This window comes from Mya arenaria, chromosome 2 (assembly GCF_026914265.1).
Source record: "Mya arenaria isolate MELC-2E11 chromosome 2, ASM2691426v1".
Lineage (NCBI taxonomy): Eukaryota > Metazoa > Mollusca > Bivalvia > Myida > Myidae > Mya > Mya arenaria.
The window spans coordinates 70,282,168-70,309,155 of record NC_069123.1 but is presented as its reverse complement, the minus strand read 5'-3'; the positions used below and the strand labels follow the sequence as shown (position 1 = coordinate 70,309,155).

Here is a 26,988-nt window from a genome sequence, read left to right as displayed (position 1 = left end):
ATTGTTTAGAAAAGCAAAACATATTAACAACTTTCTTGTACATTATAATTATATACTAATTACCTCGCATGTACTAGATTATATTTCAGTAGGTTATATTTTTAGTGTACCCAGAAATAATCACACTGATTTATTTTAATCCTACAAAGCCATATATATATTTTCTTTCGATCGTTAGATGGCGGGCGTATTACCTTAAAATTACAACAAATATAGATTACATATAATGTATAATTGAATATTTTATTAGTACGATCATTACAGAAAAATAACGCACAATAATCTGATCATGTCAAGAACATTAGATTTACATTCATTGGGATTATTAGTCATAGCTTGGCTGCCCGCAAAGTACAATATACCATTCCTTTAATCTGAAAAAAAATCAAAGTTTATAATATATGTGCGTAAGTTTTACCTTTCATAGATAATATACGTATATACATTCTTCTTCTTTTTCTTATTCTTTTTTTTCTTCTTCTCTCCTTGAATCGGGCTTGTTGTAGCATGTGCTCTGTACATCATCTCAAAATATTGAACATTTGTTTGTAGTGATTTCAAAATCTTTGAAACGTTTCAAGAGATATAGAGCGGACACGATTTACGACGGACAAACAGACATATAACACTATGACATAACAGGTATACAAATACCGAACGGTAGTATATGTGGTCGATGTATTAAATGAGGCCTATGAAATTGTCCGACTATGAATTGACCTCTTTGGTAAGGCAGAGCTGCAAGTGTAAAAGCACACACGTTGATACCAGCTCAATAATCAAGTACCTTATTTTAAGGAACTAGTATTCCATTGTATATAAAATAAAAGTCACTAGAAGTTTATAGTAGTGTACATTTTTGCTCTAGCATTGATTTATAAAAGCTTTCCAAAAAAATATAACCCTAGCGGCCATGTTTTTTACGAATCACATTTTTTTACGGGGGGGGGGGGGGATTTGATAGGGTCTAAGGGACATTTCGGTGAAATCATTTGGAAATCGGGAAATCACTTTCTGTAAAAAGGTTTAATAAAAATACTTTTCGTTGCCATGAAAACTAGAGTTCCGCATTGAACAATTTTTATTGAAGGAATATGGAAGAGGACCACCTAGGGAACTTTCGTGTGAGGTTTTGTTGATATTATCTCAGTGGTTTAGGAGGTGAAGTTGTTTCGAGGAAAACGGGGAAAAAACCGGCGACGGACAATCACCCTATCACAAAACCTCATGCTAAGCATTTAGTACTCAGGTGAGCTAAAAAAATACACAAGTGAATAAATATGCAGTCGAATATTCGTCAAGCTGTCCTGGATAAATTTTAACGCTTAACTATTCCAAACACTTTCGAAGATACATTTACATTATAAAAATCATGGTTATTGCACTGAATACAGAAAATGCATTGTGTTAAGTATTAAATAAACATAGGCTATCACGAAGTTTTCAGTAAGGGATTATACTGATTTACAATTGAGTGTTAAGTAGCTATGGAAGCGTTGAGTGTACTTCCAAATTTCCAGTTAATGTTTTCAATATAAAACCTTTAAAATTAATTGATACACAACAATCGTTCATCAATGTGTATGTTTTATTTTTATTCTAACATAAACATAAGTTAAAATTATTTAATATGTTATAAAAAGGTGAAAAATATGACATAAGTAGGTACACATTTAGCACATCCAGACATAACAATCATTTAAACGTATTTCAAATTACAAAATTCATCGTTCATAATTTTGTTCAAGTAACTTTCTAAAAGGATGGACAAACATAAACAAATATGTATAGAGGAAAATGAATGCTTATAATAAATTCCTCGAGACCTAGAAATAAACTTGAACAACGAAACGGCTTAACTTAGGAATACCGTTAGGGCCATGTGAGTTTAAAATACGATCAAACTTGATATTTGATTGTCTACCGACAAGCAACAACTAGAGGGCCAGGGTGACCCTAAATAGCTTACCAGAGTGAAAGTTTAAAACGTTTGTTGTTGTTTTAAGACTGAATAAGTTTATTGGTTTATGGCAATGCAACTAGGATTCACACTTTGTTCCAGTATTGCCAAATGTTATAGCGGTAAAGGGCATACGAGCACAACATTGGTATTTCTTTACAAATTTCATTGATGAAAAGAAAAAAAAACGTAGATCAAAAGGCCTCAGTCAAGGTCATCAAAGCACAACTCTGATACTTGTTTTTAGAACTATCACAGTTTAAGTCATTCTAGCACAAAATGGATAGTTGTTTTCAAAACTATACCTCTGACCAAATTTCATTGCTTCGGCTACAAAATTAAGAAAGTAGGTCAAAAGGTCACGGTCAAGGTCATCCAAGCACATCATTGATATTCGTTTTCAAAACTGTTCACATGGTCAAATTCCATTGCTTACTTAAGAAATAAGATAGTAGGTCAAAATGGGTATGGCTAGCTTTGAACCAAGGGGCAAACTTTGTAGAGGGTCATCATATAATGCTTTATAACACATATCAAAGGTATTGGGCATGTGGTTGGAGAAAAGAAAATTTAAAAGATTTCCCTGTATAACTTTATAGGAAAGTTGTGAACCCAAGTACCTGGCCACTTTTGTCCCAATGGGCATACTTTGAACAAACTTGATGGAGGACAAGTATCAAACAAGAGGTTTTTCTGATACAAGTCTATAGGATCACGTGGCGGGGCCCAAATAGCACGATTTGAACAAATTTAAGTAGAGGACAACTATATGATGCTACATGCAAAATATGAAGAGTCTAGGCCTAGCAGTTTCAGGCAAGAATATTTTCAAAGATTTTCCTATTTAATTCTATATGAAACTTGTGAACCCCAATGCGTGGCCAGGCCAGTTTTGTCATTGGTTATAATTTGAACAAATTTGGTGGAGGACCACTGTATAATACTACAACAAAACATCGAGGGTCAAGCCTAGTGGTTTCATACAAAAATATGTTTCTTTGGACCTCCTGCGCGGGGCATGTTTTTTTCCAAGGGGCACAATTTGAACAAACTTGGTGAAGGAAGACTGTAGGGTTTTCCTATATAAGTATATAAAAAACGTGTGACCCCCTGGGATGGGCCAGTGTTGACCACAGACGCTACTTTGAATAAACTTGGTTGTCAGAGGACATCTAGGAAAATGTAACACACCAAATATTTAAGCTTTAGGCTTGTGATTTTGACAAAAATACGTTTTTAGCTTTTCTTTTTGGTTGCCAGCATGAAATTCATTTCTTTGAATGATTAAGAAAAGAACATCCCAGTGAAGATAAGATTCATCTAAATTGGCCAAGCGGTTCAGTAGGAAATGTGGTTTGAAACCATTGTTGACGGACGGACGGACGGACGGTCGGACGATGGAAGATGGAGATTAGACAAGTGAGCACTATGTGCTCAGGTGAGCTGAAAACAATTAAATAGTGGCATTATATTGTTAAGAGCAGAACGGCGCCACTAAACATGTTATATATCATTTATAACAACTTTTTGAAGTACCCTCGTACACTGAATAAACTCATAAAACAATAGGCATAAACCTTATGCAACAGGAAATTGCTTAGCAAAAACATACGAGATATCAAATACAGAAAACATGATAAGTCCAATATTGTTTGCTTCAGTTGGCCCGCAGCTAATATATCACCGGTGAAAAAAAGTTATTTACAAATCTATAACTAAAACTGCATGAGGTATTAAAATTTTCACAAAAGAAGATTACGAGCAAAACATGTAAACCTATTACATATCAGATCTTACACAAAAGAACATTGCTGAAAGAAAACAGTAAGAAACATATGTGAATATTATAAGTCTCCATTTACGGGTTTTCTTTGACAGCGCATACGAATATTAGATAAAGTGTCATTGAACCGTGATCCAAAGTCGGTTACCATGGTGGATTCCAAGACGAACTTCTCAAGCTGAATCATGGGGGCCTCAAACACCATAGAAACCAAAAATCCTAACCCATACGAGAAGACCAAGTTGGCGACAAAGACATACACCATCTCTAAGTCCCCTATATGGAAAGGCGTCGACACGTTTGTATAATAGTTAACTATTACTATAGGATGTACCAGATAGGCCGCGTATGTAAGCCGACCAAGAGGCGCCCAGATTTTCCATGACAGAATGTCACTCACTGGACCACCGTTTCCAGAGACACAAGCAACCACTATCCATGCCAAACATAGTCCCCAAACCGCTCTACCAAGTGATATGTAGAACACCGCTTGTGTCTTTGTCATGTGAGGACTTTTTGTGGGGTCGATACTTACGTTATGGTTATAATAGTATTGGCCATATACGACAGCCAAACCTGATGCAATGGCAACACACCAGCCTAGAAGAGCAAGGAGGCGGTGTATCCTTATCCGGTTGTTTTTCATAGCGAGGAGATAGCCAGTCAAAAGCCCAATAACGTACACTGACCAGCGAGCATATGGACGTCCATACAGTGGACCATGTTGGGCGTATGGGTCGTCCTTATGCTTTGTAGCAGCACCATTTAGTTCATCATAAATGCCGTAGTACAGAACCAATCCCATTCGGATAAATATACATGCAAATATCAATAAGACTGATATAGCAATAGCTGAAATTCGAAGAACTCGTGCTTTAATGCCGTGTTGAAAGTATGTAAAACTTAGCCAAACTGGAACCAACATCAATGGACCAATGAATAAGTAAAACTGCATATCATTTGCTAAATACCAGCCCCATCCCAGACAAGATTTTCCGAGATCACCGTAATTTGGGTAGAAGTTGTTAATGTATAACAGATTGGTCCACCAATACTTCTTACAATAATTCATTCCATCTGTTAGCGAAGGTTGGCCAGGAGCAGGCTTTACCTTTTTGATGAACGACCACGGTCCGTACACTGTGTACAAGTAAACGTAGCCATAGAAGAAAATTACAAAAGCATACATGGGAGTAAGGCGCCAATAGCGATGTAAAACATAATATGCCCAGTTCATTGACTGTCTTTCTTTGAGCTGTTTCACAGCTAGATACGCAACCAAAAGACCACTAAGGAAGAAGAAACTATCAACAGAGTACGTTCCATTCATGATCGGCTGAAATGAAAAGCGCTTAACAATTTCAGCAGCATCTACCGTATTGTCTGAAAAGTATACAACAAAAGCATAGACATGTCCCTGTATGACCCACCACATGCTCACAACTCGAATTCCGTTCAGACACGCTAAAGGTCCAGAGGCAGTTTCCGTTCCAAAAAGTTTCTTGCCATTAGAGAATACAGAAAACACCTTCACAAATTTTAAAAATGAGTGTTTCGCAGAATTGATTCTGATATCTGATACTGTCGAAGAAAGTTCTCCTGTAATAAGTCCGGTTCGATCGTCTCCTTCGTGCAGATCTGTGTATTTTTCCGATCCATCCAAGTCTGAAATCTCGATTCTAGTTTTCCATTTTGTGCAACAGTAGTCTACAACCGTCGAAATCATAACAACAGATGCCAGAATACCAACAATAACAAGATATGTCTTTGCGCCGGCATCTAACGGTTCGCTTTCAACTCCATACGCGGGCTGGCTCACGGCGATGCTCACGTTTTTTAGCTGAGGTACGTACGTTTTTAGTGCTAGTATTCCTAGGTTCATTAGCTGAGGCGTATCTGTTTCATTACAAGATGATGGTACACACACACCAAGTGCAGCTATGGCCCGTTCGTTGGTGAAAATGCTTGCAACCATGTATTTCCCGTGGAATATTTCGTTTGTACCTGCATTTTTTATCTCAGGAATATCAGAGCATTCTTGCATATCGCCAGCCCAAAATGTGCTGCCTTTAAGAATACCAGAATGTGGCTTTCCCATTGCGTCAATAAAGGATAAAGCAGTGTTCATCTGAAGCTTATTTCCGAGAAACAGTGTGTCGTTTAAACAATGCTCTCCGATTCCTTTGACAAGAATATTATAGTCCAAATGCTTTATAAGATCAGATAAATCCACATGGTGTATTTGATCAAGTATCGAATTTACGTTTGCGAAATGTTCAATATTTCCACTTCCTTGCATACTGAATGAACTGTTTCTTTCTGTATAAAACCCTAACACTTTGTTCAACTCCGGTGTTATATCTCCATTGCACGTAGTCGAAATTACGATAAACGCAAAAAGAAGATTTAGATGTACTCCCGCCATGCTCTAATACATCCAAATGTAGGTCCACAATAATAGATATTAATTTACAGACCGTCAGTATTCAGCACATTCAATATAAAATTGAGCATTTTAATACTTTCCTATAAAGAAAGACACAAAAAATGTACTGAATGTTCAATGATTAAAAAACTGTTAACAGTCACGTAAACAGTCAGCACAGAGACGTCTATGAGCTTGATATTGACATTTCACAATATCCAATACCGTATTGAGTCAATTTAGTCACGTGACTATGACGTCATTACCAAGTGCGCCAGTATTTCGGTTTTTGATTCAGTTCCAATTAGCGGTTGAAATGTTTATCTTCACTGACAGTATAGTAACTCATATATATCCTAATAGATCACACAACTGCAACACACCTATATATAGATCCTTTGCATCACCATAATCGATTAACCCAGTTCAATCAATACGACCATAAACCGCAGTCAACAGTTTTTATGGACCATAAAAGTATAACCTCCTTCAGAGCGGCTCCCCTTACAAGTATCGGAGATAACTGTACTAAAAGAAAACTATGGCTACCATAATAAATAAATATCCCTGAGCTGGCACATGCAGGTAACACCAAATGAAATGTACCATAGAATGAAAACGAAATCACCTAACGTTCGATACTAGTTCACATAGATGTATGAACAATGGAATTCCATTTTCTCCTAGAATGTGCGTTATATCATGATTTAGGAATATAATATATCAAGCGACTGGCGCAATCCAAACATTTCAAAATTGATCGAACTTATATCAAACGGAAATGTAAATATAATACGAAAACTATCTTGTTTATTTTACATTAAGTTTTAAAAAGGCGTCAAAATAGATACTAGTCGCTTTTCTCGCATACGCATGTATTTTAGCCAGCGCGCATATATTAAATTAAGCAGATTACGTTTCTAAGAATACTCAGCAATACTCACACCAGAAACCCTCCAAACAGACATGAGCTTACGCATGCACCACGTAACTTGATAAAAGAATGCATAACTAATGATATATTCCATTAGAGCAATTGTCAATAGATGTTAAATATGATCTGGGAGTGGGATTATTGGTCCCAGTAAAATAAAACATAACTTATCCACTAGTCCATATATAGGGACTGATACTAAACGGATGTACACATGAATATAATTCTACATGTAAGGAACCTGTCTGGTATAATTAGTCTCTTTAGCATATTTTGCTACAAAGGGGTTGTTTTATTTAATTCTTAATCTTTCTTAACACACTTATTTATGATATACATGTATGATATAGCATATCATTTTGGACAACAAGCGATTTCACGGAGGGCGCCTTTTGATTTTTTGCATGAATGATTTTCTTGTTTTCATGGGTAAGCATTTAGAAATATTCGTGGCGTAACAGTGTTATTATATTGTTGTCATGGTTACCATGGTTTATTGTTGCCATGGATGACCATATAGGAAATATTCGTGGCGTTACAGTGTTATTGTTGTCATGGTTGTCATGGTTTTATTATTATCATGGGTAACCATCTAGAAATATTCGTAGCGGCACAATGTTATGAAGGTTTCTGGCTTATGCTGATTCCTGTACTGGACGAAGAGTCAAAGGTTCGATTTACTTATCTTAGCAATGCGGAACAAGTAACATAAATCCTTAAGAGCTTTTCATGAGATCGTTGAACATTATTATACTTAGGGGTTTTCGTTTATGTTTTTAATCCGACATATACAGATGATCGAGAACAATAAAAAAATGGATTTTACCAGTACGAAGCTGCGAGTCACGGGATTGTGATTATGACCGTTTGGATTCAGAGTCGGACGGCTAGTTATCTCCACTACTAGTCAGTCCTACGCATATGTACCAGATTTCCACTTTTCCCCAAAATTTCCTATGCGGTGGCCAGTGATGGGCATTTAATTATAGTAACATGGCTTGTCATGAGCTGCTGATAGTATCATCCTGGAATGTTTTATGATCCTATCAAGTTTCAAGATTACAGTCTTAGCTGGGGTGAATGAAATGAACATTGCTAGAAATAACGAAGACTGAGATTTTCATTTTGGTTTTAAGTGATATTTTTATCACAACACATTATAACATTTTTGTAACAAAGGTTACAATAATTTTGATTGAATATAAGTAATTGGTTTAAATCACTTATGACTCATAATGAGAATATACACATAAGTATGTACACTCAATATGCTGAAATAAGTTTTTTTTTTCAAAGACCTTAAAGATTTGTCTGAAAATAAGTGTCTAGGTCCGTAGTAGGGGTTTGACAATAATGGAAGATATATAGATAGATAGATAAATACGATTGTCGTATGATTCCTTCAAAATTAAGAAACTACTGTTTATCCCTCGCTTTTAATTAACAACTACAACAAGTTAGTCAAGTAGTAATACTTTGTGCAATTGAACTGTCTAAGAACAGTTCATTCAGTGCTCAATGGATTTCAGAAAAACTGCATTGTGAATTTTCAAGACGTAATGATGAATGCAAACTTTAATATGTCTAAAAAATATCCATTACTCATGAACTCATAAACAAAATAAATAAATGATTAAAACATTTCCTTATCATTATCATTTTTCATTTAGTGAATTCAAAAAAGTGTCATATTGGCAATATGATATTGTATATTTCTTCACAAAAATGATTGTTTGTCATCAGCATGCCTTATTGTTACCTTGTTTATGAAATCTTTGAAGATAGCTTGAATCATGAGAGGGTTTCAAGGTACCACTCTTGAAAAACATCAAACAAGTTCATTGATTATGGTTTCACAAACTTATGATTCATTGTTCCAGCCAGGATTTGTAAAGGGCAGGGTGCTAGGTCAGAAAGGGCACTTCTGATGCACCCTGAATGATCCTTATTGGCACTTGCATGGGCCAATGTTCAATTCTTATTGTGAGTGTTGTAACTACTTTCAAAACTTATAGTCTATTATGGATACCTACGCTGTTATAATTCTTTTATAGTCAAAATTATGTTTAATTATTATGTTAAACTTATTTCTGAAAATTTACATAAATGGCAAAGCAGGGCGTAGTAAAAAAGACAGTAGGGTGCTGAACAAGAGCTGTCACAGAGACAGCGCCCTCGACTATTCCGCCGCTTTTCAGTGAAAGGACTGAACAGTTTTGGTGAAACATGCATGGATCTTTGTTAGATTAGATTTCAATGCAATACATGATGTGCTGAAATATTAACATAAATTTGGTAACATGCAAAATTTTAACCAGAATTTTTAAGTGTAATAATAAAGGGCCATTATTTGCAAAATACAGTTATCTAACTTGGTTATTCAATTAGGCTGGGTGGTTGAATACCATTGTATAACGTTTCACAGGTTCGGATCATAATGGTGAACAAGTGTGCAAAGTTTCAAAGCCATATATCGATGGACTTTGAAATTATCTGAGGTGGTACGCAAATTTTAACATAAATTCTAACTTAAAAAAGGGCATAATTCTGTCAAAAGGCTTGATAGAGTTACCTCCTCCTGTGTACATGTTGGGGGCATGATGGTGAACAAGTGTGCAAAGTTTCAAAGCCAGATGTCAATGGACTTTGAAAATATTTGAGGTGGTACGCAAACTTTAACGTAAATTCTAAGTAGTAAAAGGGGCATATTTTTTTCAAAATGCTTGATATAGTTACCTCATCCTGTGTACAGGTTGGGGGCATGATGGTGAACAAGTGTGCAAAGTTTCAAAGCCATATGTCAATGGACTTTTAAAATATTTGAGGTGGAACAAAAACTCTTACAAAAACTTTAACATAAGTGGTTACGCATGTGCCGACGCTCAGGTGACTAGGATAGCTCTCCTTATTCTTCGAATAGTCGAGCTAAGAAGGGCAACCGGGTGTCCCACCCTGCTATTTAGGCTTAGCTGGAGCACTGACTCACTTATGTTTCACAGTTTGTAACATCTCAAAATATGCATCTTCCCTTTCAACATTCTTCCATATTGTAAATTGTAAAACCTAAGAGTAACATTGACCTTTTTTGAGCAAAATATGTGATTCTTGAGGATGACAAGTTTTCGAGCCATGTTATTTAATTCGCCCCGCCCCTTCCACGCATAAGAAACAGACTGGAAAGAAGAAAAAGGACGGGCGGTACAGGCGGTGTAATGTTTTACCTTCATGTGAGGATAAATTTCATTTCTTTCTGTTTTGTTCCCATAGTTACCATACAATGGAAATATAAATAAACTATTTGTATATAACATTATACAAATTAACTAATAATTAAAACAAATGACAATTCCATACTTCATTAACGTCCAAAACGTTGAAATATTTATGCATAAACGAATCTACTCCATAGTTAAGAAGTTAAAAGTTTTACAAACAATTAAAAAACACAAAACAATACAGACTAAATCAAACATTGCCTTATCAAATTAAAACAATTTCATTCAGTACGTTAAAATAATAAAGCATTAAATCTTCTTCTTTCTAGTTAAGAAATGTATTTATAAAATAAATAATATATATAAGGAACTGCATCGAAAGAAATTAGCTTGACCCTTCAGAAATCAACTTTAGAGCCCCAGATAAAAAAGAGGGCCAATTTGTGATGGCTAGGGTTTCAGCTGAAGTTAATGGGAGATTACAGTTATAAGTGATTTACTAGCTGATAAGCCATTGCTGAATCTCAGTCGCTCTCTGGTACATATGCGTAGGACTGTAGTCATAAAACGAAGATAACTCAAAACAAATAGTTTATTATTGACACATAAACAGTCACTGTGACAGCTTACCAACATGTCCTACATTAGTTGCAACCTCTGAAGCTAACATCCAAAAAACTATTATCATATGGCAGCATTTCCTAAGAAAAGAAAGTGCAGTTTATGACGCAATCAATGTTGGCTAATCCATGGCAGCAGAGTGCAATCTATCAAGGTTTATATCCGGAATCTGGGCGTATACCTGTAAATGACGAGGATGGCTGAGCAATTTACACTTAGATTGAGTGAGCGCTGAACATCGTTATTTCTTAACATTGCTAGGGAGAATATATTGAATAAAGAACCAGTAATTTTGGGACATTTTTAACAAAGATCGCAACATGAAAATGCTAGGATATTTTCTGGTAGCTATGTGTGTGGGCATTAGCTTTGTGCAAGGAGCGACATACATGAAGGCAGCTGAAACAGAGAGAGGTAACATTTATAATTGTCGCTATAACGTTTCGATGCGTTTTTACTATTTGTTAGTGTTGTTAAATGAAACCTATTGGTAATTCAAGTGAAAATACAGAAAAAAATCCACACACTGTCGGTACCCGGTTATATTTCTTCAATTCTCTCTCTCTCTCTCTCTCTCTCTCTCTCTCTCTCTCTCTCTCTCTCTTTGTACGTTATATTTCTGTTTTGTTTGCAGTATATGGCCGTCTTGTGTCATTTTGCACGCACAAGGGTGTGCGATTGTTGCGGAAGTCTGTCATCAAGGACTACGACGACTGTATGGTGTGCATCTGTACCAAGGCCGGCCTCGATTGTTCTGAGTAAGACCCACGCTAGTCAATAATAGCTATGTGTATGTTTGTTTGGTTATGTTAAGGACCGGAGCCCAATTTGAGATCCATTATTCATGATAACTCGTTAATTAACTTGATATTAACTCATTGATACAGGGCCGTAGTAGTACACCGTTGTAAGGAAATCCATTATATAGGGCTTCACGTCTATTCATACTGCCAATATAGTGAAGTATGCATTACGTACATACATTTTCGACTGTCACATGAAAAGTGAGTTTCATTAACAAAATTTCCAGAGTAGGAGCATATCCGTGTGCAAATGGTATCGGGTCCCCATAACCACCCGACCCCCCCCCCCCCCCACCAACACCCCCTCCCTCGGAACGCGATAACAGAGTGTCTAAAGTACTGTTAAAGTAGTCATATTAATAGAACAATTAAAATAGCATAATACTATTGATAACTCTAACGTTCTTTTCCCAGTATGGCAATACGCATTTCCGCTCGAAGCGAATCTCCATGTGAAAACGTCCTGATCGGCTGCAAAAATAGGTGGGTGCTGAAGGCTGACCGAAGCAGGAGATGTCCAAAGAAAATGATTCCGACGGATGTCGTTGGGGTTGGGAAATAGACGTTTTTGCTAGATGTGTATTTTGTTACAAACTACGTTGACAGTTATAATGCAAAAATCGCGGTTTAATGTAAGCTTTGTGGGTTTGTATCTTTTAAAACTGATTGCGAATGATGATTTGAAATAAATAACCAACGTACTGCACGATGTAGCTGTTGTAATGATGAGCAATTGATGAATACGTTAACATAAGTGTGATGGAAGAAAACAAATTCCGTATGGCAGTTCCAGATGTGTAATTGGTAATGTTCGTAAACATAAGGGTGGAACTGATAACTGATAAAAAAAAACAACAACATAAATTTAGTGTTATTTACAGTAAGTGACATTAACGGTTTTTAAAGCAGCAAGCCAGCCTCACTAAAATGTTCGCAGAAAACACGACTGTTTACCATTTGCTAGTGAACAGTCTTTTTATAACATAGGTTTCATTTCTGTCGGCAATAGAGAGGTTCCGGGTGTGTGTACGTGTAGGTTACTTATTGTTCACTACGTCATCCTGTAATGTGTACATTAATTTACTAGTTAGAATGACTTGTACGATAGCAGGAGGAATGTGATTTATGGCAAACTGCAACTTTTACATGTAATTCGAATCCCGTTGGCTCGAACTCGCGTGACTCAATCATGATTCCCTTTAACTCGATTTTAGTACAATGGACCGATTTTTGTTTACTATTATGTTTATATAAAATAAGGCTCGGTTTCGCCTATTTCACATCTATAGGCCTGGTTCGCGAGTTACATGTTCGGTGTTACATTAATATTATGTTGTGGTCTGTACATATTTCGGCATGTTGTACCATGATAGAATTAATGAACAAGAAACAAAGTGACGCAACGACAGAGTATTCATATTTTGCAAAAACATAACCTGGTAGTCATGGAAGTTTTCTGCAAACGGAAGATGATAGATACGAAGAAAATACTTTCAAATGCTTTTCACTTAAAAACTTCTAAATATTACTCGGAAATAGTCCCGTTTATTTGAAGGGCTTTTAGGGACTGAAGTTAACTTGTTGAGAAATGATGATTCAAACATGAATACACGTCTATTTTGAACAATCAAGTAGTTTGTTTATTCTTCACAAGAAGTAAACTAATTAATCACGAGTAGACCATAAAAAATGCTAGACGACCAAGTTGCACTCACGAAATAATAATAATAATAATACGGAACTCGATAGATAACAATTAAAACGGCAATTACAAATTTCTTACATCCAGACAAAGCTAAACTGAAAACAAACATACAAATCAAAATGTCTGACAAGATTAAAATTTCCGCCGAAATCAGGCAAAGAAATAGGTTAAATGAATTATAAAATAAAGGTCATCCACCGTCTGATTAATGGCATAACTTAAAAGTTAGGAAGGGATCAAAAATAAGATGTTCTGTTTAATTTTACCTTTGCTTGAAAAAAAATTGAGGTTGTCTATACAAATCAAAGGCGTCATTGAAACCCAAACAGCTGCAATTTTGAATATAACACCACAGCAAAAAAACTTGCCAGATGCACAATAAAGAATTTGCAAGAGTAAACAAGAAAGTCTGGGAATGTAATCACGCGCACAACGTTTGGCAAGAAATAATTTAGACTGCTGAAAATACAAGGAGCGTTTCAATAGTAGTGACAAAAATAGCTGCTAAATCACGATTTCCACGTACACTTTAAGTATCTTTTATGGTCGAGAGTGTTGCTCAGGTCTAACCAACCCGTGTATAAGGTGTTTTGCGGAAACAGGGTACCTATCTTACACGAGCGGCCATATTAGATGCCTTTTCTCCCACTTTAGTTAAACAAAATATAGTCAAATGTATTTCCATTTAGTTTTCACATATGGGTCCTTTTAACATGGGTTAATGGGTACAAAAGAGTAGTTTGCTGCGTCTCTAAATTTAAAGACACGGCCTTCTTATTCAACGCTCCTCGATTGGCCTTGAATGCATTACACCTAGAAAAGCAAACAACACAACAAATACAACGAAGTACAGCCTTGGTGTTTTTTGCCTACAAAATGCAAAATAATAAACACATTATACTAATAGAAACAAAGTCGTTTATGTGAGACGTTGGACCTGTTTATTTTTAAAATATGTATTCGCAAATATTAGGCAAAAGCTACTGGACATCAAACTATCTACTTTAGATCAATTTAAATGGTATGTAAATTATAAGTCAGAAGAGTTAGTTTTAAAAATATTGCTTAATAAACCGTTTTCTACCATGATGAATTTTTAAATTATATATACGATTCTGCTTTGCTCGAACTTTTCATGGCTCGAAAGTTTAATGACACGAAGTTTTGTGTCCGGTCCCAGCGAGTTCGAGCCAACGGGATTGGCCTATACGTGTAGCTACACGAAGTACACTTCCACGTCGTGTTTCGCCACATATCGGGAAGAGTCATGAGAACTTTTCAGGGACACTCTTCATTTCGTTATTATTCGTTTTACGTAAATATAAGAAAAGTTAACTGGCAAAACTAAACAAGAGCTGTCGTAAGACAGCGCGCTCGACTACGCCGCTTTGACTTAGAAGTTAATACATTAATGATGTATGTGCCTGTCAAAAGCAATAAAAAAATCAAATTAAAAAGTAAACAGTGACCACAATTCTCAGGGGCCCAAAAAACAATCTCATGAAATGTCGCTATTAACTCTTTATATGGCCTAAAAAAATACATTTGGTTCGGGTTACCCGACCCTATCTACGAAATAGGCACCATCCCTACCGTTTTTATAGTCAGTCTTAATGAAAAAAATGCCATACAGAAGATTACTTTAACACCATTCTCCAATGATGAAAATGACATTATTATATAAATCCCAATAAAAAAAACCTACCTACCCTACCTCTTTGAAAAGGATGTAACCCTAACCAAACCTTTTTTTAGGCTTATATACCATGTTTGCTTGCAATATGTCGACCCATACCTAAGTTATTTAATGCCAACCATTTTTCTATTAATAGAAACTTTGACCCTAACCTTGATCCTAAAAGGGCCTCAAATGCAATCCCACCAAAGGTCTCCATAAACTCTTCCTATATACCAAGTTTGGTCACTATATGTCAAACCTAGCTAAAATTATTCAGTACATAAGGTGACTTTGACGCTGCCCTTCAACCAGCCGGCCCAAACAATGACGCTAGTCATTTTTATAACTTGTTTTCCCTTTGTTTGTGAAAACCTGGTTAAGAATATAAAAATGTGCCTGTCAAAAGAATTAAAACAAAGATTCAAAAAAGAAGAAGAAAAAAGTCAATCAAGGGCCATAATTTGTATTTAGGGTTATATGGAGTTATATAACCTTATTGTAAGATGGCCGTCATTGATTATGCGAAGTATTGAGTCAAATGAATGAAGGGTATAGAAGTTTTTTTAATTAAAATCCAAACTTGCCCTTTAACTTCAACCTGCTCTAAAACTTAAACCTAAGTTCCGAGGTCAATCGGGGGCCATAATTTGTATTAAGGATAATATGGAGTTATGTAACCTCATTGTGTGATGGTCCTGAACAACTGTGTGAAGTATTAAGTCAATTGAATGAATGGTATAGAAGTTAATAATAAATATCCCAACCTGCCCTAAAACTTTAACCAAACTTTAAAAGTCAATCAGGGGCCATAACTTGTATTAAGAATAATATGGAGTTATGTAACCTCATTGTGTGATGGTCCTGAACAACTGTGTGAAGTATTCAGTTAATTAAATGAATGGTATAGAAGTTATTAATAAATAGCTCAACCTGCCCTAAAACTTTAACCTAAGTTCCAAAGTCAATCAGGGGCCATAATTTATATAAAGGATAATATGGAGTTATCTAACCTCATTATGTGGTGGCCCTAAAGAACTGTGTGAAGTATTAAGTGAATTGAATGAAGGGTATTGGACCTATAAGTGAAAATCCCAAGTTGCCTTAAACTTTAACCGGACACCGACGCCGACGCTGGGGCGAGTAGTATAGCCCTCCTTATTCTTCGAATAGTCGAGCTAAAAATGTAGCTTAAATGTTTCATAGTAATAAAATATCAATAATTAATAGTTGCTTTTCCAAAAGAGCGCTAGGGCTTTAGCCAAGGATTTTTGTAAAAGACAAATTACAATATAGGTTTTCACTCTTATTGGTATCTTCAATTAGGCTACACCAATGCGGCTCGTTCATTCCATGGGGGCCGGGTCGTTCGTTTTTGAGTCGTATATTACTTTTTGGAACAGCAGCCAGTTGTATTAAACCGGTTGAGTTTTCGCTCCAAAATGTTTATTAATTGGTCAATATTTATCCAACAATTAATACTAACCGATCGGATCATTTGAATGAGTCAACTAACCTACAGATAACCTGTGGACAACTTATAAAAGTTTTATACTTTGCAGTTGTCTATAATTGAACTATGGTAGGATCAAACGAGCGAGGCGTCTAGCCGCGCTATGTCACTCACCGGTTTTACCTGTCACAGGTAAACTAGGACAGTGGACATAATAACATCCATTATATAAATCTGCAAAAGTGATTTGCCTTGTATTTACTGATTGTTATGTTTGATATTTGACCAGCCAGTTGACACAATGGGTAAGTTATACATTGTTTGAACAAAACATAAAGATAACAAGTATAAACATATGTATAGTATATTCAATACAAGTTAAAATAACTGTATAAAACAGGAAACAGAGGCACAGAATGATTATACAGCCACAGCAGTTTGAACAGAAGTACCTTCGTCAAATGATTTAATTTATGATAAATAATGTAATGCAAAACACTGTCATATAAAGTTAAAAAGCAACAAAAAAGAAATGTGCACTATGATACCTTATAAAGAATGGCTTGCTAAGTTTGCTATTGGTTGATATATATGTAATATCAAATGTCAAATTTCTAGCTTTCGTGTTTGTGACAGTTGTCTTTATCTGAACTAACATTGAAACAGCAACAAAGAAATACTTGACAGCAATAATTTCTCACGCAGCTAATCGCGGGTGTCACTCCGGCGACATTCCGCACGGGTACGTGTTCACCTCCTCGTGCCGCTACTATAGCGCGAACGAAGAAACATATTGTACGTACACGTGTCACCGAGGATATGAGCGGACGTCAACGTATGTCAAGTGCGTCGGCAGCAACACATGGGTCTCCACCGCCCAGCACGAACGCCGCCCGTGTATACCTTCAGGTAGGTGGCCGTTAATGTACGTCCATAACTGCTTTCCTTTGTTTTACTGGTAGTAATGCACCAGTCAATTGTAACCACTGCCCCTCAGGTCCGGGTAATAGCGGGGACTTTGACTTTCGGTCCAGCCAACCCAGGGTAAAATCTCCGTCCTGCGGGGACGAACTGATCGTAAAATCCCCGCCAAATGCCCCCGCGCCCCAGGGACCTTAGGTAAGGCCCATTCCCCGCAATATTTTGCGCGAAGACAAAATCACCGCATTCACCCGGCACTGCGGGGACACCTGAAAGGTAAAAACACGGCCCATTTCCCCGGCTATCCCCGGTACACCCCGGACCTGGGGGGCGTGGTTACAATTAACTGGTGCATAATGCTGCTGCTTTTGCTGTTGTTTCCAGTGTTGTTGTTGTTAATGCTACAGTAACTCATCATGTGGATTGAATTTGGTTTTGGAACGTGTTAGTTTATATTTACTTCGTCTTCATTAACAATTGCGTGATATGCAGTGCAACATTTGTGTAATTGATGTGCATGTCGTTATACACCGAAAACAAACACGTTTTACTGGAAAAACAAATACATTTTGTACTTTAAGTTAATATATCAATAGAAGATGTCTCCAAATGGTTACCTTTTAATCATAAATTTAGTAAAATAAAGGCTTGACTTGAGCTTGAGATTATATTGGCTTTTGCTTTTGAAAGCTCGAGATGTATTTGTTGAATACATATAAATAAAAACAAACTTGAAATGATATCGACTTGCGCCAGTTAACAGATTATTATAAAAACTCGAGTTTCAATTGTTCAAGTTTTATTCTAAAACATACATAATACTATATTTTTCACAAGTATCCATATTTTCGCTGTTACAGACAAGCCGACGTTTGTGCCGCCACATGAACACGTGACAACGATGCCGATTACATGGGGGCCGATTACGTTCAACCCCAACAGGACATTCCAGGGTAAGCTGACATATTGCTTGGGCAAAGTCTTGGGCAACAAATAGCATCAAACTCAGTCATTTTTTTCTGATGTGTATTCGGCATTCTACAATGATTCACATTCTTTGTAAGGTTTTAGAGAAAGCCGATACCTTGATATATCTTATTTGGCATAATTTCTAACGATGCTGCATCTTGTTGCCCCGCCCATACAAATGAAAATTTGACTTTTAAGTAAGGATTTTAACCGTTGCGTCAAACTAAGATGCAGGTAACGCCTGACTAGTCTACTTATGAAGAGACCCGTGCCCCATTAGTAAAGGGTCAGTGGGTGCGTAATAAAATAGTCAACCTGTTAAAGGGTATATTAACAGTTTGTATAGTCGGTTCAACAGATACAGCATCAATGTCATTAGATACGACATCAGTATCATTAGATATAACATCAGTGCCATAACTTATATCAGTGTCATTAAATACAGCATCAGTGTCATTAGGTACACCAGTTTTATTAGATAAAACATCAGCGTTATAAGATGCATCGGTGTCATTTGTTACATCAGTAGATTTAAAACAGCAATGTCATTAGATACACCAGTGGCATTTGATACAACAGCGGCATAAGTAACAGCAGTGATATAAGATACAACATCAGTGGCATTAGTTACAGCAGTGCCTTTAAACAACATCGGCTTCATTCGCTACATCAGTGCCATTAGATATATCAGCAGCATTTGATACAACAGCGTCATAAGTAACATCAGTGACAGTACATACAACATCAGCGCCACTAGTAGCATCAGTGCTACGAGATACAACACCAGCATCATTAGAAAAATCAGTGTAATTAGATCGTCGCCTTAGTACTATAACTCATAACTGCATATAAAAATAGTAGCAGATATTAAGTTCTTGCAGTAAGGTGAAGAGATACAACATCAGCGTGATTAGGTGCATCAGCGTCATTAGATCCAACATCAGCGTCATTAGCTACATCAACGTCTTCAGCTACATCAACGTCATTAGCTACACCAACGGCATTAGCTACATCAACATCATCAGCTACATCAACGACATTTTCTACATCAACGTCATTAGCTACATCAGTTTCAGTAAATACATCAGTGTCATTAAATACAACATCAGCGTCATTAGAAATATCAATGTTATAAGAAACACAATCATGTCATTAGAAACAACAGCTCACATCAGTGTTATTAGATTTAACATCAGCGCCAAATGCTACATCAGTGTCATTAAACACACAATCAGCATCAGTAGACTCATCAGTGTTATTAGATACAACAAGATGCCAACACCATGCCATTACACACAACATAAGTGTCATTAGGTACATCATCAGTGTCATTAGGTACAACGTCAATGTCATTAGGTACAACGTCAGTGTCATTAGGTACAACGTCAGTGTCATTAGGTACAACATCAGTGTCATTAGGTACAACGTCAGTGTCATTAGGTACAACGTCAGTGTCATTAGGTACAACGTCAGTGTCATTAGGTACAACATCAGTGTCATTAGGTACAACGTCAGTGTCATTAGGTACAACGTCAGTGTCATTAGGTACAACGTCAGTGTCATTAGGTACAACGTCAGTGTCATTAGGTACATCATCAGTGTCATTAGGTACAACGTCAGTGTCATTAGGTACAACGTCAGTGTCATTAGGTACATCATCAGTGCCATTAGGTACAACATCAGTGTCATTAGGTACAACGTCAGTGTCATTAGGTACAACGTCAGTGTCATTAGGTACAACGTCAGTGTCATTAGGTACAACGTCAGTGTCATTAGGTACAACGTCAGTGTCATTAGGTACAACGTCAGTGTCATTAGGTACAACGTCAGTGTCATTAGGTACAACGTCAGTGTCATTAGGTACAACATCAGTGTCATTAGGTACAACATCAGTGTCATTAGGTACAACGTCAGTGTCATTAGGTACAACATCAGTGTCATTAGGTACAACGTCAGTGTCATTAGGTACAACGTCAGTGTCATTAGGTACAACGTCAGTGTCATTAGGTACAACATCAGTGTCATTAGGTACAACATCAGTGTCATTAGGTACAACATCAGTGTCATTAGGTACAACATCAGTGTCATTAGGTACAACATCAGCGTCATTAGGTACAACATCAGTGTCATTAGGTACAACATCAGTGTCATTAGGTACAACATCAGTGTCATTAGGTACAACGTCAGTGTCATTAGGTACAACGTCAGTGTCATTAGGTACAACATCAGTGTCATTAGGTACAACATCAGCGTCATTAGGTACAACATCAACGTCATTAGTTACAATATATATGCAAAAAGCTACAGAAACATGCTCAGTAGCAAATTTTTTAAACATAAACCCGGTTTAGTGGCAATGGGCAAACGCCAAAGACATCGAACACAAAATCACGAACAAGAAACTTAGAACAGCACAAAACTCTACAAACAGCACAGTGCATAAATACTATATATATATATATATAAATAATTGGTATGTTTATCAAGAATTGTTAGGTACCGCCTTGGAACGGTCAGTAAAATGTAAATTTACTGGGGGTTTAAACCAATTTATGTGCACAAACCTCACTCTTATCCCAACAATTCTTAATAAAGATAAAACGCAAAAGGTAAATCTTATCAAAGTATGCATTAACTTGATGAAATTTATCAATAAAACAAATAATAATACAAAACGAAAAGGTAAACCCCAAGTACTTCAATGATTAGAGATCCCAACTCTATCTGCAGACGGAGGGAAACAATTCAGAGCACCTAATGCAAATACTTTTGAAAGATACGATGCAGTCATCGTTTGAAACCAAAAACATCACACACAGTCTGCCTTATAAAATAAAAGGTTTAAAACTGTGTGATCATAGAGTTTCATAATAAAAAGCATCATTGTACTAAAACTGGGAACAAATAAAGAAAAACATTATTAAAAATAAAAGCGACTAGTATATGCTATTCCCTACTTCCAAATGATTTGAAAACGTAAAATATTTAAAGAAAAATAAGTCACAGCCAAAACACTCGGAGTCAGTCAACACGTGTCTGCCAAAAAAGGTTTTTAAGATAACATGAATTAGCAAATTCTTCATAAAAATCAAAGCACTGAAAGTTTAGTTATGAAAGGATGCTATATTCAACCCAACAACATCAGTGTCATTAGTTACATCATCAGCGTCATTAAGTACATCATCAGCGTCATGAGGTACAACATCAGCGTCATTAGGTACAACATCAACATCAGTGTCATTAGGTACAACATCAGTGTCATTAGTAACATCAGTGTCATTAGTTACATCAGTGTCATTAAGTACAACATCAGTGTCATTAGTAATATCAGTGTCATTATTAACATCAGTGTCATTAGGTACAACATCAGTGTCATTAGTAACATCAGTGTCATTAGGTACATCAGTGTAATTAGGTTGATCAGTGTCATTAGATACAGCATCAGTGTCATTAGGTTCAACATTAGTGTCATTATGTACATTAGCGTCATTAGGTACAACATCAGCGTCATTAGGTACATCATCAGTGTCATTAGGTACAACATCAGTGTCATTAGTTACATCAGTGTCATTGGGTACAACATCAGTGTCATTAGGTACAACATCAGCGTCATTAGGTACAACATCAGCGTCATTAGGTACAACATCAGTGTCATTAGGTACATCATCAGTGTCATTAGTTACATCAGTGTCATTGGGTACAACATCAGTGTCATTGGGTACAACATCAGTGTCATTAGGTACAACATCAGCGTCATTAGGTACAACATCAGCGTCATTAGGTACAACATCAGTGTCATTAGGTACAACATCAGCGTCATTAGGTACATCATCAGCGTCATTAGTTACATCAGTGTCATTAGTTACATCAGTGTAATTAGGTACATCATCAGCGTCATTAGGTACATCATCAGCGTCATGAGGTACAACATCAGCGTCATTAGGTACAACATCAGTGTCATTAGGTACAACATCAGTGTCATTAGGTACAACATCAGCGTCATTAGGTACAACATCAGCGTCATTAGGTACAACATCAGTGTCATTAGGTACAACATCAGCGTCATTAGGTACATCATCAGCGTCATTAGTTACATCAGTGTCATTAGTTACATCAGTGTAATTAGGTTGATCAGTGTCATTAGGTACAACATCAGTGTCATTAGGTACAACATCAGTGTCATTAGTAACATCAGTGTAATTAGGTTGATCAGTGTCATTAGGTACAGCATAAGTGTCATTAGGTACAACATCAGTGTTATTAGGTACATCATCAGCGTCATTAGGTACAACATCAGTGTCATTAGTAACATCAGTGTAATTAGGTTGATCAGTGTCATTAGGTACAGCATAAGTGTCATTAGGTACAACATCAGTGTTATTAGGTACAACATCAGTGTCATTAGGTACAACATCAGTGTCATTAGTAACATCAGTGTCATTAGTAACATCAGTGTCATTAGGTACAACATCAGTGTCATTAGGTAGAACATCCGTGTCATTAGTAGCATCAGTGTCATTAGGTACAACATCAGTGTCATTAGGTACATCATCAGTGTCATTAGGTACAACATCAGTGTCATTAGGTACAAAATCAGTGTCATTAGGTACAACATCAGTGTCATTAGGTACATCATCAGTGTCATTAGGTACAACATCAGTGTCATTAGGTACAACATCAGTGTCATTAGGTACAACATCAGTGTCATTAGGTACAACATCAGTGTCATTAGGTACAACATCAGTGTCATTAGTAACATCAGTGTAATTAGGTTGATCAGTGTCATTAGGTACAGCATAAGTGTCATTAGGTACAACATCAGTGTTATTAGGTACATCAGTGTCATTAGTAACATCAGTGTAATTAGGTTGATCAGTGTCATTAGGTACAGCATAAGTGTCATTAGGTACAACATCAGTGTTATTAGGTACATCATCAGTGTCATTAGGTACAACATCAGTGTCATTAGGTACATCATCAGTGTCATTAGGTACAACATCAGTGTCATTAGGTACAACATCAGTGTCATTAGGTACATCATCAGTGTCATTAGGTACAACATCAGTGTTATTAGGTACATCATCAGTGTCATTAGGTACAACATCAGTGTCATTAGGTACATCATCAGTGTCATTAGTTACATCAGTGTCATCACATGTTCATCAGTGTAATTAGGTTGATCAGTGTCATTAGATACAGCATCAGTGTAATTAAATATACAACGGTGCCATTGGATACAACAGTGTCATTCAATACAACATCGTGATATTAGATATAACATCATGGTCCTGAATATTGTAGATCGCACGACGCCCGGGAAGCACGAGTCCACTATGGAGGTAGACACAATGAGCGTTCGACCGGAGATTTTCCTTTCCGTTATGTTTGGAGGTCTCATTGTTGTTATCCTGGCCGCCTTCCTTATCTTTTTCAGGTAACAGATTTGATATTGATTTCAATAAATGAGATATATAAATTATGCGGCTTTGAAGCTTCTGTTTAATTCATTTACTTGTACGAGCGAGAAACAAACAAACGATATTATTTCTTTACACGTTTGGTTAATCAACACTTACAAACGTCCGCGCCGTTGTAATTGTGCTCTTTAAACTTACGAACACAAACTTATCTAGTGCACGCACTTTTTGGAGGACCAATGATAATGGATTCCGCTTCCTCATAATCAAGGAACGCTTGGCCGCTGACTAGGCTTTGTGGAACGAAATGACTGACAAATTGCTCGATTAAGAGATATATTAAGTAAATGTAATTGAAAAAAAGTTCGAAGGTTTGTTGATAGCCAAACCGACACGATATCAGAGGCTGTCCCTTGTAATTAGTATCAACTGAGATACCGGGAAATATATGTTTCATTGAAGAAAGGCTTGGTTGAATGTTTAAAACACTGTTTTTAATAGGTGCATTCGTTCATTCTTGTACATGTTATTAACGCAACAGGTACACGTTACTTTATTAAGTAATATGTTGCAGGGCCCACAAGAGGACAGCCCGCCATGCACGGAGCATGGGCATCGTTGTGTTCGCTTCTGTAGACCCCCATCACGGGCCTCCCACATGTCAGACTGAGAACCCCGTGTCACCTGTGTATACACCCCCAGCATATGATGACGTCACACAAAGTGGTCCGCCACTGTATGATCAAATAAATATTACGGACGACAACAATCATGCAAGGGCAACCGCAGATAGGCACAAGGGTAGTGATCTGCCACCGCCATATTCTGATGACAGTACACTGGCTCAACATTTACGCTACACTGAATACTATGAAAATCCTACCACACAAGCCTCACATAACGTCTGTACATCATCAAATAGAGATACTTTCAGCTCAAATGTGGATCATCGTAACAGAAACGAACAATTCAAACCAACCTGGCAACAGCCTTTAACACTGACGTCAAGTGATTCACATGATACTACGAACAATCCTGTTGATGACCCGCCTCCCTACTCGATGGTTTAAAGTGACTCGCTCATGTTTTAAGACCAAAAAAGTTTTCCCGGTTATGCATCTGAAAGCACTTATTTAATCGTTTTTTACTCTATTAAACCAAAATTGCAGAAAAATACAATGAAAGAATAAAACATATTTTGGTGTTAGTGGGTACGAACCCACGCCGGTAGAACGTCAAGAAACACTAGGCCACAAGGACTTTTACAACAGTAGATCTGGATATTTTGACCTTACAAGAATACATTGACATTATTATGTCAATCAATCACGCTACAACGAATCGCTGAATCTCTAGTCATGATAGTGACGGTATTCAAAAGTTTGACGATATTTGAGCAAATATCAACATTTGCTGAAGGGTTCCAGCTAAAAGTAACTTAGTGTTATCACTCCTAATAATTTACCATCGTTTTTTTCGTGATACATTTTTTTCGTAAAAACTGCATTTTACAAAACATGAGTCAGTTCCTTCAATTACATTTCGCTACGCACTGTGATACACTTTTCACAGATAAACCAAATCAAAGTTTATCAAACCTTTTTTCTTAAAAGGAAAACGAGCTAATAATGCATGTATTCCATATAAAGGAGGACTCTCATTTATTCATTCTTAACTATTGCTGTTTATAAATAATTAGAATACAACCTACATTTACAGACAATGAAATTGCAGATAGGCAATGATGAAGTTCCAGGCATAATCATGTGTAAGAATTTCAACTTTCGCGCGTGTTTAAAGGTCCGCCAACTGCAACTTATTCGAAACACACTCCCTGCGTCAGATTTTGCGTTGACAATGTACCAGCCAATGAGGTTGTACTCTTAAGTCGGTTAGATCACCTGAATTTAAAGCTTTATGATTAAGATCATGATTAAGAAAGGCTCGTTGGCTACGCTCACTCCGCACGTTCTTATTTATTAAGAGTTTAATTCCTGTTATATACCTATTACTTAACCGTAATTGTAAATAAACTAAGACTGTTTGTGTCATAATTTGCATCACTAATTGTAAATTCATTGCGCATTTAGTACCGTTTATAAGTGTATAAAACTATCTATGCAACACAAGAATTTACTATTTTTCAAACTTTGTATATAAGTGAACAAATTTTCCACAGTGACTAGTATGCTGCATGTACATACAGTAAGCGAGGGAACTTATTCCAGGCTGAGGAGTTCATTACTAGTATTAACTTTGTCGATTTTTTATTACCACGTTGCTCGAACAACTAATTTAATGTGACAAAATCATATTTATAGTTTATCAAACATATATTTCAATTAGTATAGTGTATCTGGATTTCTTTATATATTATCTGAAGTAGGAAATCATTAAGAAATGTAAACTTTTTACTTTAACAATCATGAAAAATGTTTTAAGGTTAGTCGGGTACTTGTTAACACTTTAACAATGAAATAGAGTTATATAATGTGTATGTATATGACCTTACTCTTTGGAATCGTCGGGTCCAAATGTCGGGACCTGAGAACCTGGAACCGGGCAGGGACACCAGAAAAACATTTTGCACTGCGGTGATGCTTCTATGAATCTACTATTAATCTGTGTGATATTGCACTGTTATGGATCTGTTTTAATATTGCATTGTTATGGATCTGTTGTGATATTGTTAGTGACTTCAATATGATAAATATAAATGCTCATTTTTTATATTATTCAAGAGTTATGAATAAACTCAAAATATACAGAAAATGAGGGACATTTATTTTTTCCTGTTGTTGGATGTATACAATTATCCACAAGTCCTATCCTGAACACCATGACAAAATATGTCATTTAGTTTGTTTTGTATCCTCGTCTGGTTTTATAGAGGTTATCCATTGTCAAACCTAACACTTCTAGTCAAGAGTTGTTGCACATCTCGGTTAAGTTTCAGTGGTCAAAGTTATATTTTGTCCCATGGGATGTCAGCATTTTACAAATCTGTCATACATTTATTTTTCTGGTTAAATGAGCAGTCAGCCGTTATTAATTTAAATCAGGTGAATGGGTTGGTTTAAACAGAGGCTGGTCCAGTTAAATGATAT

General features: G+C 36.5%; 3 protein-coding genes across 3 annotated transcripts; 2 read left to right on the top strand and 1 right to left on the bottom strand.

Annotated features, from left to right (window-relative positions):
• Positions 1 to 1,591: 1,591 nt before the first annotated feature.
• Positions 1,592 to 6,485, bottom strand: LOC128221063 (nose resistant to fluoxetine protein 6-like). Its single transcript, XM_052929489.1, has one exon. It carries the CDS (start codon positions 6,166 to 6,168, stop codon positions 3,805 to 3,807), a length of 2,364 nt encoding a protein of 787 aa, XP_052785449.1. The 5' UTR covers positions 6,169 to 6,485; the 3' UTR covers positions 1,592 to 3,804.
• A 4,630-nt stretch (positions 6,486 to 11,115) lies between these two features.
• On the top strand, positions 11,116 to 12,447 carry LOC128203177 (uncharacterized). Its single transcript, XM_052904476.1, has 3 exons — positions 11,116 to 11,352; positions 11,573 to 11,696; positions 12,156 to 12,447. The coding sequence occupies exons 1-3, from the start codon at positions 11,259 to 11,261 to the stop codon at positions 12,301 to 12,303; spliced, it is 366 nt and encodes a 121-aa protein (XP_052760436.1). The 5' UTR covers positions 11,116 to 11,258; the 3' UTR covers positions 12,304 to 12,447.
• A 3,023-nt stretch (positions 12,448 to 15,470) lies between these two features.
• Positions 15,471 to 26,667, top strand: LOC128203167 (uncharacterized). Its single transcript, XM_052904464.1, has 5 exons — positions 15,471 to 16,879; positions 17,280 to 17,483; positions 18,356 to 18,448; positions 23,766 to 23,898; positions 24,456 to 26,667. The coding sequence occupies exons 1-5, from the start codon at positions 16,876 to 16,878 to the stop codon at positions 24,949 to 24,951; spliced, it is 930 nt and encodes a 309-aa protein (XP_052760424.1). The 5' UTR covers positions 15,471 to 16,875; the 3' UTR covers positions 24,952 to 26,667.
• The last annotated feature ends 321 nt before the right edge of the window (positions 26,668 to 26,988 follow it).